Here is a 15589-nt window from a genome sequence, read left to right as displayed (position 1 = left end):
AAAAAAAATACCTTGATAAGAAAGTCTTATTTGATATATCAAAAAGTCCCAAGATATAATAAACATAACAAGTGGCAAAAAGCAAACTTCAAAATAATATGTATAAGTAGGAGTCCATTTACATATAGCAAAACCAATAAGACCAAACCTCCTTATACATGTGTATATGTATAAATATACACAAAAAGGCACGCAAAAAGATCTGGAAGAACAGACACAAAACATCAGTGTGGCTACCTCTGGGGAGGCAAATGGGCCTGGGGATGGCTAATGGGATCAGACAGATGGAACCAAAGCAATCTGAGAGTTTATTCTCACTTGTTTTTATTGGTAATTAATACATACAGTGAGAATTTCAAGTGGCAAATAAGACATCAATACATGGTGAAAACAAATCTCTCTCCTACTTCTGCCCCCAGTTCTCTTCTCCAGAGGCGACCCCTCTTACTTGTCTCGGTGTTACCTTTTGGCATTACTCCAAATATACAGAAGCTTATGTTTACATACAGTACTTACCTTTTAAAACAAAAATGTTATTACACTAGTCATACTGTTCTACCCCTTACTTTCTTCCTGCAAATGACTCTTGCCTTAGAAACAATGGAAGATATTTTCCACATACAGTTTACCTCCAGTCGGCCTTGCTGGGTTTTATACACCACTTGGGGGTTCTCCTGTAGGATGCTGCCATATAGTTCCCGAAAGTGGGCTATGTTGGGCTTCACAATATTCAACACTTTTGTCTTATCCTCTCCGACAACCATCCGAAAGTCACCTAAGTTAAAACAAACAGAAAAACAAATCTTCCACTGAGAATCCACAGTCTGACCTATGAACTACAGTTCCCACACTGACACTGCACTGGTTCAACCTGGCAGGATCCCTCATCAAAACACTTGCTTTTCCTCCTTAAAACGTGGACACATTACCACCGAAGGAACATAAGCACTTGTTTGGGGGAAAGAGAGTCTCTCAAATCGCAAAGCCCTTTATGCCAGTTAAAATATAGTTACCTAAGTACACAAGGTCATCCTGAGCGACAAGCTGACTTGCTTTTGTTTTCCAATGCAGAAGCTTCTGTACTTACAGACTTTCATCTTATGAGCAAAACTCTGCCTGTGGTCAATCATGGAGACAGGAGCTGTGTACTATCACTGTAGACTCGTCCTTGCCATTGCTTACTCATCGTTGACCTGTCTGCTGTGATTACGTAAGGACTTTTAAGTGCTTTATTAATATAATTAACCCTATTTTACTTGACAAGGGCAAGATAAGGCTTAAAGTCCTATTAATAAAAGGTTTGCATTTAAGATGAAATTGACAGCAGATATAATTTTTTTAAATTGCCAGTGGTGAGAAATGAGGAATGTTACATTTGCCTATGGGATGAACTGAGCTGCAAAACAAATAATTCCAAAGGACAAAAGCAATTTTTTCTTCCATTATTCATCTAGAAGCAACAAAAGCACTTTTAAAACAAATGAAAAGTGCCTTGTCTATGCCATTGCCCATTATGAGCAAGATGGAGGAAAAAGGAGTGATAAAATGGGCACATTTGAGCGAATGCCTGCTGGGCTAAGGCGAATCCAAAGAGGCCAGATACACGTGGGAGAGCTTTCCAGGTTAAGAGTAAGTGAAAGCGGCTCGCGCCTGTAATCCTAGCTCTCTGGGAGGCCGAGGTGGGCGGATTGTTTGAGCTCAGGAGTTCGAGACCAGCCTGAGCAAGAGCGAGACCCCGTCTCTACTAAAAATAGAAAGAAATTAATTGGACAACTAAAAATATACAGAAAAATTAGCCGGGCATGGTGGCGCATGCCTGTAGTCCCAGCTACTCGGGAGGCTGAGGCAGGAGGATCGCTTGAGCCCAGGAGTTTGAGGTTGCTGTGAGCTAGGCTGACGCCACGGCACTCACTCTAACCCGGGCAAAAGAGTGAGACTCTGTCTCAAAAAAAAAAAAAAAAAAAAAAAAAGAGTAAGTGAAAGCAACTCGGCTGAAACCTTTGCTGGACAGACAGCAAGTCATTCAAGGGAGCAGAGAGGCGGCAAGTGTCGGCAGACAACCCAGCTGCTGAGGAATCCCCTGGCAACAGGATGACGACATAATTAACCATTCAAACTAGGTCACTTTTGAGGGTGAAGGCAGCACTGTGAGTAATCATACTAGGACAAGTATAAACTGAGCAAACCAGGTCATATGGGTACCCTTGCCAGTTTCTCTTCTCTGGAGGGGGCATGCAATCATAGAGGTCACTACCTGACACAACAGATTTTCCTAGAGCAAACAGTTGGCTTGTCCTGGAAAAAGTAAAAATACAAAGATGCCCAATAGTATGAGCTTCACTCAGTAAGGAATAAAATATGCTGCGTTTTTAAGCTTCACAAGACCAACTTAGTCTACAATTTGGTAGAATGCAGCTGGGGACTGCAAGCTTAAGAAAAACAGACTTCCAAACAGTCTCTGGAAACTGACCTTGGTGTAGATGAGGTCTGACTGTTCAGATGAGTGAGCAGAAGTGAGTCCTCGTCATAACCAGCTGCTCAAATATGGATGAACTTGTTTTCTCACTATTATTTTATAAGGGAAAGAGGCCGGGCGCAATGGCTCACGCCTGTAATCTTAGCATTCTGAGAGGCTGAGGCAGAAGGATTGCTTGAGGTCAGGAGTTTGAGATCAGCCTGAGCAAAAGCGAGACCCTGTCTCTACTAAAAATAGAAAAAATTAGCCAGGCAAGGTGGTGCAGGCCTGTAATCTTAGCTACTTGGGAGACTGGGGCAGGAGGATCAATTGAGCCCAGTTTAAGGTTGCAGTGAGCTATGATGACACCACTGCACTCTAGCCCAGGTAACAGAGCAAGACCCTGTCTCAAAAAAAAAAAAAAAAAAAAGAAGAGGTAATGTTTATTGATCATTTGGTGAGTGCAAGGCACTGTTGCAAGTGCTTTGTGGTACAGCTTCAAATTTTAATTCACATAGCTCTCTTCCTAGGCAGATACGATTCTATCCCCATTTAGCATACAAGGCAACAAAGACATAGAGATTAAGAAACCCACTTAAGCTTTCCCAAGAAGTGAAAATATACCATATATAAAACACTATTCATTGAAGCTCTACTTATAATACTGAAATATTGGAAGCAACACAAATGTTCAACAACAGGGGAATGGATAAGCTTTGATGGCACATCCATACCCTATTAGGAACAGTGTGCAACCATTAAAAATTAAAATGATCGCACACAGCAAGATGGAAAGTGATCACATAATAATGTGCAATAAGAAATGAGGATATAAAATTATAACAAAAAAACTTTGTAAAAAAACAGAAAAAAACAAGACAAAGGGACTATATAAGAATGCTTATTTTGTTCTAATACAATACACATTTATTGTGGATTTTTGTGTGTGCGCTTTAATTTGCTATCTCATTTAGTCCCGGCAAAGCCCCATAAAATAGGTACCATTATTCCCAGTTTTACAAATGAGGACATGGAGATGCAAAGATAATTTGCCCAAGGTCCAACTGCCTCTCAGTATCAGGGTAGTGACATTGTAGGTGACTATTTTACTCTACTTTGTAATGTCCTTCCATTTCCCTCAATTCTATAATGTTTGCATATTACTTTCCAGCATTTTAAAATAAATACATGGTATGCACAGAGATGATGACTTGACAAATGTGAATGGAGTGGGGGCTGAGTTGACTTTCAGTTGTGTGAATCCTTATGCTTTTATTGAGAGCCTACAAATGGACTCTATTCTAATCTTTGAAGGGACAAAATGTCATCAACCTCTGAAACTAACAGGGCTGGCCTTGAAATGAAAGATCGGTTTGTATTACGTAGAGTTCTAAATATTTGTGTCACTTCTTCTCTTTCTGTATGCTCCACAGACAAAAAGTTCCTATATTTTAGACAGTAACTTCCTGAGAGGAGGACTGTACTTTACCAAAATATAAAAGCAAACTAATCCAAATCCTCCCTCTAAAAGAATAATTACATGCCATGGTTAAAGGACCTAGAAAATACTCGGGGCTCCCTGAGAACAAGGACTGGGGCTTATTTATCTCTGTATTCCCAGCTCCCTGTGTACTGGCACATGGAAGACACAGCAATAAGTGTCTGCTGAATTGAATTTCTCTAACTGCTGTGCAGCAGAACTAGCTCAACCACAGGGGATAGTAAGCAAACAGGCTTATTACTCGTTTCCTCAGAACAAAATGAATAAAATCATGGGCACAGCATGAACCAGATCTGATCATAAGAATTAATTTTTCTTATCTTTAGAGATCTATTTGCAACAAAACACAGGGACTGAGAAAAACTGACTGACTTTTCTTTTATGCCTCTACAAATGGTTTTAATTATTGACTGCTCTACCCAGAGAAGTGTCTACATATAATACAAAAGGCAACCAAAAGGGTAATTTCTCTTTGACTTTGCAGTGAGACATGCTCAGAGACTTGTAAACTACCTGTAGGTGGCCTTCTCTGTGATTCAGGCATGCAGCCAGCAGTCAGCAACCTTATTATGGACGTGTGACGGTGAGGGGCTGTAGTCCAGGGGCAAGGCCCTGGCTTTCAACTCTGGCAATGTCCCAGGGTGATCTGAGTCAAGTTACTTAAACTTTCTGAGTCAGTTTCCTTCTCTGTAAAATGGTTTAACAATCATATTAATCTCACAAGGTCGCTTTCCAATTTAAATGAGTTAAAGTATTAGAGAAGGCTTTGTAAGTAGCAAAGCTGATACTACCATTGTTATGACATGTATATAGGATGAGCAAAGGAAAGAGGGTAGAGGAAGCCCTGAGTCTTGGAAGATAATTACTGGCTAACTTTTCCCTTTTAAACTAATTGCAATACTGCTGTCATTTCAGCTCCATGAATATTTGGGTGGCTATAAAGTTCCAGGACCTGTGCTAGGCAATGGAGATACAGGTTGAGCATCCCTAATCTGAATATCTGAAATCCAAAATGCTCCAAAATCTGAAACTTTTTGAGTGCCAGCATGATGCCACAAGTGGAAAATTCCACCCCGACCTCATGCAATAGCTTGCATATATAGTTAACAATATCCTATAAAATTATCTTCAGGTGATGTAGTATATGAAACATAATGAACTTCATGTTTAGACCTGGGTCCCATCCCCAAGATGGGGATATTACTGATATATATATGCGAATATTCCAAAATCTGAAAAATTTCAAAATCCAAAACACTTCTGACCCCAAGCATTTCAGGAAAGGGATATTCAACCCCATATCCCTTCACCCCTCCACCCCCAGCTCTAGGCAAAGACTAATCTACTTTCCGTCTCTATAGATTTGCCTATTCTAGACATTTTATATACATGGAATCACACAATATGTGGCCTTTTATGACCTTAGCAAAATATTTTCAAGGTTCATCATGTAGCATGTCTCAGTACTTCACTCCTGTTTATGGTTAAATAACATTCCACTGTATAGATGCACCAATTTTATTTATTGATTCCACAGTTGATGAACATTTGGCTTGTTTCTACTTTTTGGCTATTTATTATGAATAGAGATGGTATGAATTTTTGTGTACAAGTCTTCGTGTGGACATATGTTTTCATTTCTTTTGGGCATATACCTAGGAGAATTGCTGGATCATATGCTAACTCTATGTTTAATATTTTGAGGAACTGCCAAACTGTTTTTCCAAAGCAGCTGTATCATTTTACAATCTCACCAGCAATGAGATTATGTAGTCTGGATACTAGTCCCTTATATATATGATTTGTAAATATATTCTCCCATTATGTTGGCTGCATTTTTACTTCCTTGATGGTATTGTTTTTAATTTTTATATAGTCTCATTTATCTACTTTTTTCTTTTGTTGCTTGTGCTTTCGGTATATATCTAAAAACCATTTTATAACCTAAAATCATTCTTCTAAGTGTTTTATAGTTTTAGCTGCTACATTTAACTTTCACATCCATGATCTGTTTTGAGTTAATTCTGTGTATGGCATAAGTAAGGGGTCCAACTTCATTCTTTTGCAAGTGAACTAAATAATACAGTAGTCCCCCCTTATCTGCGGTTTTGCTTTCCATGGTTTCAATTACCCAGTCAACCACGGTTCAAAAATATTACGATATTCTGAGAAAGTGTGTGCACAACCATATTCACGTAACTTTTATTACAGCATATTGTTATAATTGTTCTGTTTCATTGTTAGTTATTATTCTTAATCTCTTACTGTGCCTAATTTATAAATTAAACTTTATCATAGGCATGTATGTATAGAAAAAATGTAGTTTATATAAGGTTCAGTACTATCTACAGTTTCAGACATCCACTGACTGGGAGCCTTGGTATCTTTGTGAATGAGGAAGGACTACTGTATTTATTTTAACAAAAACAACTAAGGTAGTATTTATAGGAGGCAGTCTAATGTATCATTTAAAATACATTCTCAAAAATAGCTCCATGGCTGCAGAAAAGATGCTATACTGTACTAACTCAAATGTGGAAGAAAATGAGACAAGGGTAAATTCCTGATCTGCCAGGTGATAAAAATCAGAAACACTTTTTCTTTTCTATACTTCGGAGAACACTAAGTGGATGGGTGTAGGGAGGAATTAGGTTCACTATACTGGTTCAGGAAGGAAGCAATATCACAACCATTCATCAAACACTAAGCACCTAGTGTGTGTCAGGTACTACTGTACGCATGGAGCAGAGTGAGCAAAACAAGACAAAAACCCTGCCCTCCACATTCTAGTGGTGGGACAAAACCAAAGACAAACCAACCAACTAACAAATAAGATATACAGTGTGTCAGACTGTGGAAAGTGCTATGGAGAAAACAAAAGCCAGTCAAGATGACAGGGAGCAGTGGGGTGGCAGTGGGGGTCAGGGAAGGCCTCCATGACAAGCCAGAACTGAGGCCTACAGGGGGTGGGGGTGAGCCAGTGGGTCCCGGGGTCGGGGGGAGAGTGACCCAGGTGTGAACCAGGAATGACACCTACCACCACAGACCTTTCGTAGAACAGTAAAAGGTTAGGAGCAAGTGTCCTAGGATTAAGACTTTCTGGGTCCAAATCCTAGCTTGGTACTTACAAGTTATGCAGCCCAGGATAAGCTACTTAACTTCTCTGGGCTGGGCTTCAGTATCCTCAAATGTAAAATGGGAGCAATAATAGTAATTAGTTTATAAATTTCAGGGATTAAATCTGTTACAATACCTAACACACAGAACCTAATCCAAAAACTGTTAGATACTGTTAATAATTTATACCCCTTTAGGAGTGTTGCATTATCAGAAATTAGCAAGTGCCTACTGAGTACAAAGAATTCCAGCTGAGGCTTCAGCAAAAGCTAAAACATGCCAAGTATAGAGAAATAGGCTTCCAAATTCCTAAAACAAGTCAACTCCCAAAATGCAGATCATCCAATGTGACACAGCTTATACGGTTTCAGATGATCGACCATCACAGAATAAATCTTAACAGCTTTCACTCCAGTGAAAGTTCCTTTACTGGCTTTTACCAGAATCCAGAAATCAGAAATGAGGATGTTTACTCACACTTTAGAGTGCTGGCACCCATTGCTAATATTTTCCCCAAGAATCACCCAACTGGCAACTTCCTCACTGCTTTGTCTTATTCCTAGAAGTAGCTGCGCCTGCATTCAGACAATCTGACAATGAAAGAAATCCATTCTCTCTTACACAAGAGTGCTTGAAGGTGTTTTTCATTTCTTAAGGACCTTAAAGGGCCAGATGAATTGGGGTTGTCAAGTTTCAACCCACCTGATCTAATTTTGTTAATTTTGACGCGCATTCTTCATCAACACGTAACAAGTTTTATAATTCTTATAACTGACAACATAATTCCACTTTGGAGAACACATCCAAGGAACTTAGTGCTCCCTTTTCCCCCTTACCCCTTCCTCTACCAGAGTAATTTGCACAGAGTGATTCACAGCAGTGTTGTTACTAAAACAGTAACAAACGGAGCCCACCTAAGTGTCCATCACTCATTGAACGATTGAGCAAATAACAGTGTCTCACAACTTGAGGAAAACCTATGTGTGTAGCCAACAATAAAACAAAAATAACACCAGAAATCATTTTCTGAGTCCTAACTATCAATGAAATAAGATGCTGGAGGCTTTTATATATATATAATCTCATTGAAAACTTTCTGAGATACACAGGTAACCACTCTGGACCTCGGTTTTCTCATCTGTAAAATGGAGCACTACTACAGCACCCAAATCAAAAGGTTGTTGTCAGGATTTAACTAGTTATGACATCAAAAGTATTAACAGTAGTTCTTGGCACCCAATAATAAATGCTATTTTCTCTTGCCATGAGCCACGGACTTCAGTCACATCAATCTACTGCTTCTGCCCCTAAGCAAGCCATGTTCTTTCACACCCTCCTTGCCTCTTCCATACGTGTTGTTTTTGAAGTCTACCACTGACTCACTGTGACTGCATGGTTATTAACGTGAAGTTCCTTAGAGCAGAAATTCTACCCTCAGTTCTTTAGGGTATGGGATGCTGATTCACTTGATACATGTTAAATCAGGATCACTGCCTAAAAGTGGCCATTTTAATAGTTTGTACTTACATAGCAAAGTTCAAGGTGACCCTTTAAAATTCATTTGGTTCCTTTCCTGGTCACTTAAATGCTGACTTCCAAGAATAACTAAAGGATTAGAAAGCTTTCTCCTCCCTAGTTGTGCAGGCTCCATCCTCCACCTACTCCTTTCTCACCCAACATTTTAAGTAATGCTGCCATAAACACTGACCCCAGGGCAGTCAAAGTGGTCCTTAAATACTACATTAAACATAGGGGTTATTATTGCTACTAGTAATACCAATAGATCTTGCCTCTGCCTGAGTAATAACTGGCAGGAACTTGTCCAATAACATGCAGCAACGCTGTTTTCTCTGTTCCTTCCCCACCCTCTCCCAAGAGAAATGTTGAAATTCGCAGGTTAGGGATCACATGTAATCTCTCAACTGAAAAAAGAAGGAAAATTTCAAAGTTATTAATAAAAATGAGACTGGTGGACAATCTAAGTTTTGGAATATTCTGAGGGTTGGGAGATTTGGGTGGTTTGCTGGAGGGACAGAATCCAATCGAATCTAGGATATAGAGTTCTCAGAAGCCTAGGAAAGTCAGGGGAATTGCCTTTCAACACACCGCCTGGGGCAAGTCTCATACCTATGAAAGAGATCTACCTGCAGGACCTAGGTCCTCTTCTACCTTCACTAGTCTAGTTACAGCAAAAATGGTAAGATTGGTAGCAGCTTCAAGGCTAATTTAAGAAAGTCTGCGAACAGGTGAAAGCAGTTATGTCATTTGATAAACTTCTTTAGTCCATGTTCAGAATTTATAGAGAACTCCCAGAATCCACCCGTCAGTATGCTGATATTGACTACAAGGGAAAAAACGGGGGAGTGGTAGTGGCGTGGGCAAAACAGAGAACGGTCCTGCATCTTCTCCCACAAAGTCAATGCTTCATAAAAGGCTTCCTTCTGTTACATCCTTTTTCACAGGGATGGAACCACGCTAAAAAAGTGGCTGCCTTTTCCCACACATTGCCCATAGGCCCACCCATTCTGGCACATAGCCACATCACTCTTTGCCCCTCCGCCTTTTGCTGGAAGGCAGGGATGCTGCCAGGGGAAGCTGGAAGCAACCAGACTCAGGTTATTTCACTGCCTTTCTCTCTGGTGTTGCAGTTATAGCTGTAGCTGTGCTTGATGAATTTTGAGAAGACTGAAGAACAAGACCTCAAAGGTCACTTACAGCATTAAATTTCCATGAACTCTTATCTGTACTGGGATTCAGAGAATAAGTAAACTGCTTTTGCAATATTTTGAGCACCAGGTTCTTTGACTCACACTTAAAAATTGGGAAAGAGGATATTTATTTAAGACAGTGGTTTTCAAACTTAAAGAAGCAGACTACTTTTTTTGCAAATGTGCTCTTACATGGAACCTTACTATATTCAACAGATAAACGTGGCACTACTCTGGCTGCAGCTGGGGTGAGGGGCCTATTCTCTCAGTTTCCCCCTTGCCCTTCAGAGGAGCCTCTGACATCCTTGTGGAACACAATTAAAGGAGGTTAACATTTAGACACATAAGTAAACAAATAAATGAATGAGGAAGAAGAGAAAGCTTTTCCTTAATGTGGAGGAAGAAGTGGAGTTGCAAAATCACCACTTTGTAACCATCATCTTAAAGACTGTTTCGAGCAAGAATAATCAATGGATTATTATTTAATCAAGAGGGAAAGTCTGATTAGAAGGATATTTACATGATCTTCCTGCAAACGGATTGCACAGAAGGAAGAAAACACTATCTATACGAGGGCAAACATTACTTGCTTGTAGACTTCAAAAATGCACAAGTCATGTAAGGCAAGGAAAGGCTGAAGAGGCGCTCCAGATTAAAAGCTACGAGACATACAGCAACTAAATACAGTATGATTCCTGACACGGTCACATACTTGAGGAAAAACATGCCATAAAGGGTGTTGGGACAAGTGACATTTGAAATGTGGATAGTAAATTTGATACAAGCATTGTATCGGTGTTTAATTTCCTGAACTTGATAACTGTACTGTGGTTATGTAAGAGAATGTCTTTATTCTCAGGAAACAAACTGAAGTGCAGTATATGGCCTGAAGGGGACATGGTATGTGCAACCTACTCTCAAATAGCTCAGAAAAAAATAACAGTGTATTTACATATACAGAGAAAGCAGTGGTTCTCAAAGTGGGATCCCTGGAGGAGCATCAGCATCCCTGCAGAACTTGTTAGAAACACAAATTCTTAGGCCCCAGCTCACAGCTTCTAAATCAGCTATTGGACCTTCTAAACCTGGAGTCTGTGTTTTAACCTGGGTCTTACAGGTCGTTCAGATACATACTGAAGTTTGAAAACCACTGATACAGAGAGAATGAGTAAACAAATGTAGTGAAATGTTAAAATTGGTGAATTTGGGGAAAGGATATATAGGAGTCTTCTGTATTATTCTTGAAACTTTTCTGTAAATCTGAAATGGTTTCAAAATAAAAATTAACAATACAGCAAAATTACCCCAGGACAGTAAGTATAGAGATGTGGAGAAGAGACCTTGGACATAGGGAGGCATGTCAGGAGGGAGTGTAGGATCAATGGATTTACAACTAAGACTGTTGCGACTCCAAGGCAAAGTGAGGAGCAGGATATGTGCACAGTCTTCAGATAACAAATCTCCTGCTTGCAGAGTCTTTGGGCATCAACTATACTAACCTGAATAGGAGAGTCCAGCAATCTCTATAAAGAGGTCTTCTTCAGAAAAGCTTTCAGGGAGCATGAGGAAAGCAGCAGTCACAGCACTCCTCAGATTTTTATCAAGGGCTGATCTAAGAATGACATTCTCATTCATCGCTACAATTTTCACCTGAAAGAAGCAGAACATTTGGAAGAAAAATTCTAGAAGCGGAGTATTGCTCAAGCCATGGATTTACATGTACACTGGAACTGTCCCAAACTCTTACACTGAAGATACTGAAATACTAGTTCAGTTGACACAAAATAATTATTCTAATAAGCAATCCCAGAATCTCCTGTTCTATGCAAAAGTCACAGAAATCATGACATGGAAAGGACCAAAATGCCAAAGAAAACATAATAAATATTCCTCTTAAATGAAGGGACACATCACAGGTTTTCAAAAAGAGTAAATGTCTTTTGGGAACTTTAATGTTTTAAAATTTTACAATCTCATTGTTCTTAATTTTCCAGTGGACAAAGGCATTTTACTTCTTTATTTAAAACTTCTGTACTCTTGCCCACATCTAACCTGGGCAGTTCATGTTCTAGGTCATGATTTCTAGATATACTGATTTTGAACTTGACAAAGGAAAAAGGAAAGAAAATTAACTATAGTAGAAAAAGCATGGGTTTTGGATATAGGTCTGGGCTCAAGTCCAGGTACTTACTAGCTGTGTGAGTTTGGGCGAATTGCTTAGTTTCTGGGAACTCATCTATAAAATAGGGATAATTGATTCACATCAAAGAATTGTCTCAACGATTGAATATGATAAAAGTACCTAGTGTACTAGCAACTGTCTTACTCAATTAAAAGGATTTTTTTTTCCTAAATACACAGAAGCAGCTGCCATCTGTGATTTTCCCCAAATCCATTAAAATATAAAGAGCTCCAGTCTGGTCTGAGATTCTCTGTTTTAAAGATCACACTGTAGTTAAGGGATTGTGTTCAAGTCCTACCTCTATCTTTTCCTAGCTCTGTGACTGAGCATAAGTCCTTATCAGTAAGATGAAGTTAATGACGCATTAAGCTCATAAGATTGCTGGAAAGATTACAGGAGATATTGCATACAAACCTTCAGCTGAAGTGAGCTTCCCTATGTGTGTATTTTGGTGCACAATGCCAGAGTTTCTCTGGGCCAGGGGTTCACCTTTAGCTAGCATTAGCATCACCTGGAGGCCTTATTAAAACACATATTACTGGGCCCAACCCCCTGAATTTCTACTTTAGTAGGCCTGGTGAAGCCTGAAAATGTAAATTTCTAATAAGTTCCCAAGTAACGTCCAGGGACCACATTTTGAGAATTACTGCTCTAACGTCTATACTTAGAGGAGGAACTGGCAAATTGCTCTTCAGAGTGGTTATACCAACTTACACTCCATAATGTTTTCAAAACGTCATGCTGCTCTGATTTTCTATACAAAGAGTCAGGTCCAGAAGGCCCTATTAAAAAACTCCCATTTATCCGAAATGTATCCACCATCTCTAAACCATTCGGTACTGTCAACAAATTTTCCTCCTATTCTCGAAAACAGGGCGTAAATTGCCTTTTGTCAAATGCAGATAATTTCTGGCAAAATTAAGTGGCACAAAAAAGACACACTATGAGAAACTCTAAAATAAAATTTTATTAGAGAGCAAGGAAAGAGAGGAGAATGATGTGTATGTATCCCAAGGTATAGTTTATTCTCTTTTCATTAATTGTGAAAAGCAGTTTATAAAACATACTAGTATTTTATAAATCAGGTATAAGAACCTAAATTCTTTTACCTTTTTTCCCTATTTTTTTCCTAAGGGAATATTTATAACATACAAACCTCACATATTGTAAGTAAGCCACTTGATTCAATACCATCTCCTCCTCCCTTACATTATGAGGACTTAACAGAACTTAATTAAGCCTTTCAGCACTTGGGTGTGTTTAGTATTATTATCGCAATTATGTGCAGAGAGTAAAACGAAGGACCAGCCCAGGAATATGACTTGCCTAAGTCTGCATAGCAAGTTGATGGCAAAAGTCAGGGTAACACCCTATACTGAGCAAATCCAGCTCTAAGTATTCTGAATTATTCTCATGCACTGTTAGGGATCTGTTCCGGTTAACTTCTTATCTTGAAAGAGAAGTAAAAGAAATTTGAAGATCCTATAAAATCTCCTATATGTATTCCTTGAATAACTTCCTCAACCTTATACAGTCACCTCTATATCCATGGGTTCCTCACTCATGGATTCAATCAACTGCAAATGGAAAATATTCAGAAAAAAAAAAATTTCACAAAATTCCCAAAAGCAAAACTTGAATTTGCTGCACGCCAAGTATTACATTGAATCCATGTGAATGAGGTGATGTGTAGGCATTATACAGGTATTACAAGTCATTTAGAGATGATCTAAAATATGAGATACTTTCCAGATAGCCCTTGTATATGGGAGGGAGGATGTGCATAGGTTATATGTAAATACCACATCATTTTATGTCACAGACTTGAGTGTCCTAGGATTCTGGTATCCGACAGGGGGTGAGGAGGTCCTGAAACCAATCCCCCACGGATAGTGAAGGATGACTGTATTCTATACTGAATCATGGATCTAGGAGGGCAACCTTCTCATCTTACTGATGAGAAGACTGAGGCCAAGAAGTAGTGGCACACGGGACCAGAATCCAGTCCTCTGATCTGTCCAGTGCTCTTTCCACAACTCTGTAATGCCTCTCTATCTCCATATTCCCATTCTTCATTGCCATCCACCAGGTCCAGTCCTTCTTAATAATTCTTCACCCTCTCTTTTTCTGATGGCTTTTACAGACATTCAGCGAAATTAGAAGCTATTTTGAGATGCTAACCATTCAAAGATGCAAAGAAAAGAATAAGTTTGGGCAAAATTTCCTAGTTAACAAAATACCACTTGTTCTCCAAGAAAGTTGTTCTACTTAGGTTGTAAGAAAGTCTGTTCGCTATTTAATGTTAAAAGAGTGAAAATAAAAGCATCCTTACTCAAAGGATAAATGTCAATTCGGAGGACTCTGCTACTGGGCTGATCTGGTTCTTCAACGAAAGGTGAACTAGGAATTTGTCTCAGCAACACTGTTATTTGTTGTTCAGAATGAAAAGCCAGTGAACTCTTGGGACACGGCCAGAGAGGCCTGGGAAAAAAGAAAGTCCTCAGAGTTGTGAATAGCTGTTTGTATCTTATTGGGAATGCCCTGACCTGAACTACATAGATAACATTAGTACTACTGCCAGGGAGGAAAATCTTTACTGCACAGAGAAAGGGGCAATGCTTAAAGGGACTTTCAAAGGAAAGATTTGTGAATACCTTTCAAGACAGAAAAAAAGGGAAAGTCACATGTGGTCTCCTCTATAACACAGTCACAACGAGAGACTACTTGAATTGCAAAGAGTGAGTTTTAGTCACAAAGAACACAGCCCTACCTAGTGTTCAAATACTCAACCACCCACCAGAACTTTTCCATTCCAAATGACCAGGAGGTTTAACTCTTCTAAATAGTCGTTGCTTGAAGATGAAGAAGAACTGGTGAACATCAGAGCTGGATGAAACCTTATTCATTATGTACCTGTTGGATTGTGGGCTCTTTCAGGACAAGCAATGTGGTGTCTTATTTTTTTATTCCTTTGGCATACACAGAGAATAAACTTGGTTGTCTTTTGAATAACTAAATGAATGACTCAATCTTTGCATTTCAAAGGCTACAGGCCCAGACATTTGCTCATAGCAGGGCTGAGCCAAAACTAGGAAGCCAGGTTTTCTAACTCCTAGTTCTGGGATCTCTTATACCACTGGGATTTTCTATCCACGAAAAATCAATCAATAAAGCTACAATATGGTGATGGTTGCACAGCTCTGTGAATATACTAAAAATCATTCTGTTATATGCCTTAAATGGTTGAATTCTATGGTATGTAAATTGTATCTCATTAAAGCTGTTATAAAAAATAAAGCTACATTACTAGCAAATATATTGCAATGAATACATTAAAATAGAATCCTCTTAACAAGGTGGCAAAAATACCATTGCCTGGCAACGTGGATGCTTTTAAAATTCAAGCAAAACCACTATACACTAAAAACAATGTGAAATGCAAAAATCCAAAATTATGTTAAATTCATTAGGCAAATGACTATTACCTTAGGAGTTTCTTTGACTTAAAAAAGATTGGCCACTATGTTCTATTAAATATTTTAAATTCCACAGTTCTCTACTTGGAAAAGTATTAGTAAATGACTCAGAAACGTAAGGCTGTACTAGAAACAAAAAAAGGGTATCTC

General features: G+C 39.0%; 1 protein-coding gene across 1 annotated transcript in view; it reads right to left on the bottom strand.

The window, feature by feature from the left end:
- The window catches only part of TAMM41 (TAM41, mitochondrial translocator assembly and maintenance protein, homolog (S. cerevisiae)), a 50239-nt gene that overhangs the window by 25569 nt on the left and 9081 nt on the right, over window positions 1–15589 (bottom strand). The window contains exons 4-5 of the mRNA XM_012655149.1: window positions 11281–11431; window positions 630–775 (exon numbers count right to left, since the gene is read on the bottom strand). Coding sequence (XP_012510603.1) covers window positions 630–775; window positions 11281–11431 — 297 coding nt within the window. The remainder of the gene's footprint in view (window positions 1–629; window positions 776–11280; window positions 11432–15589) is intronic.

This window comes from Propithecus coquereli, unplaced genomic scaffold (genome assembly GCF_000956105.1).
Source record: "Propithecus coquereli isolate 6110/MARCELLA unplaced genomic scaffold, Pcoq_1.0 Scaffold461, whole genome shotgun sequence".
Lineage (NCBI taxonomy): Eukaryota > Metazoa > Chordata > Mammalia > Primates > Indriidae > Propithecus > Propithecus coquereli.
This window is presented reverse-complemented; position numbering and strand designations above follow the sequence as displayed.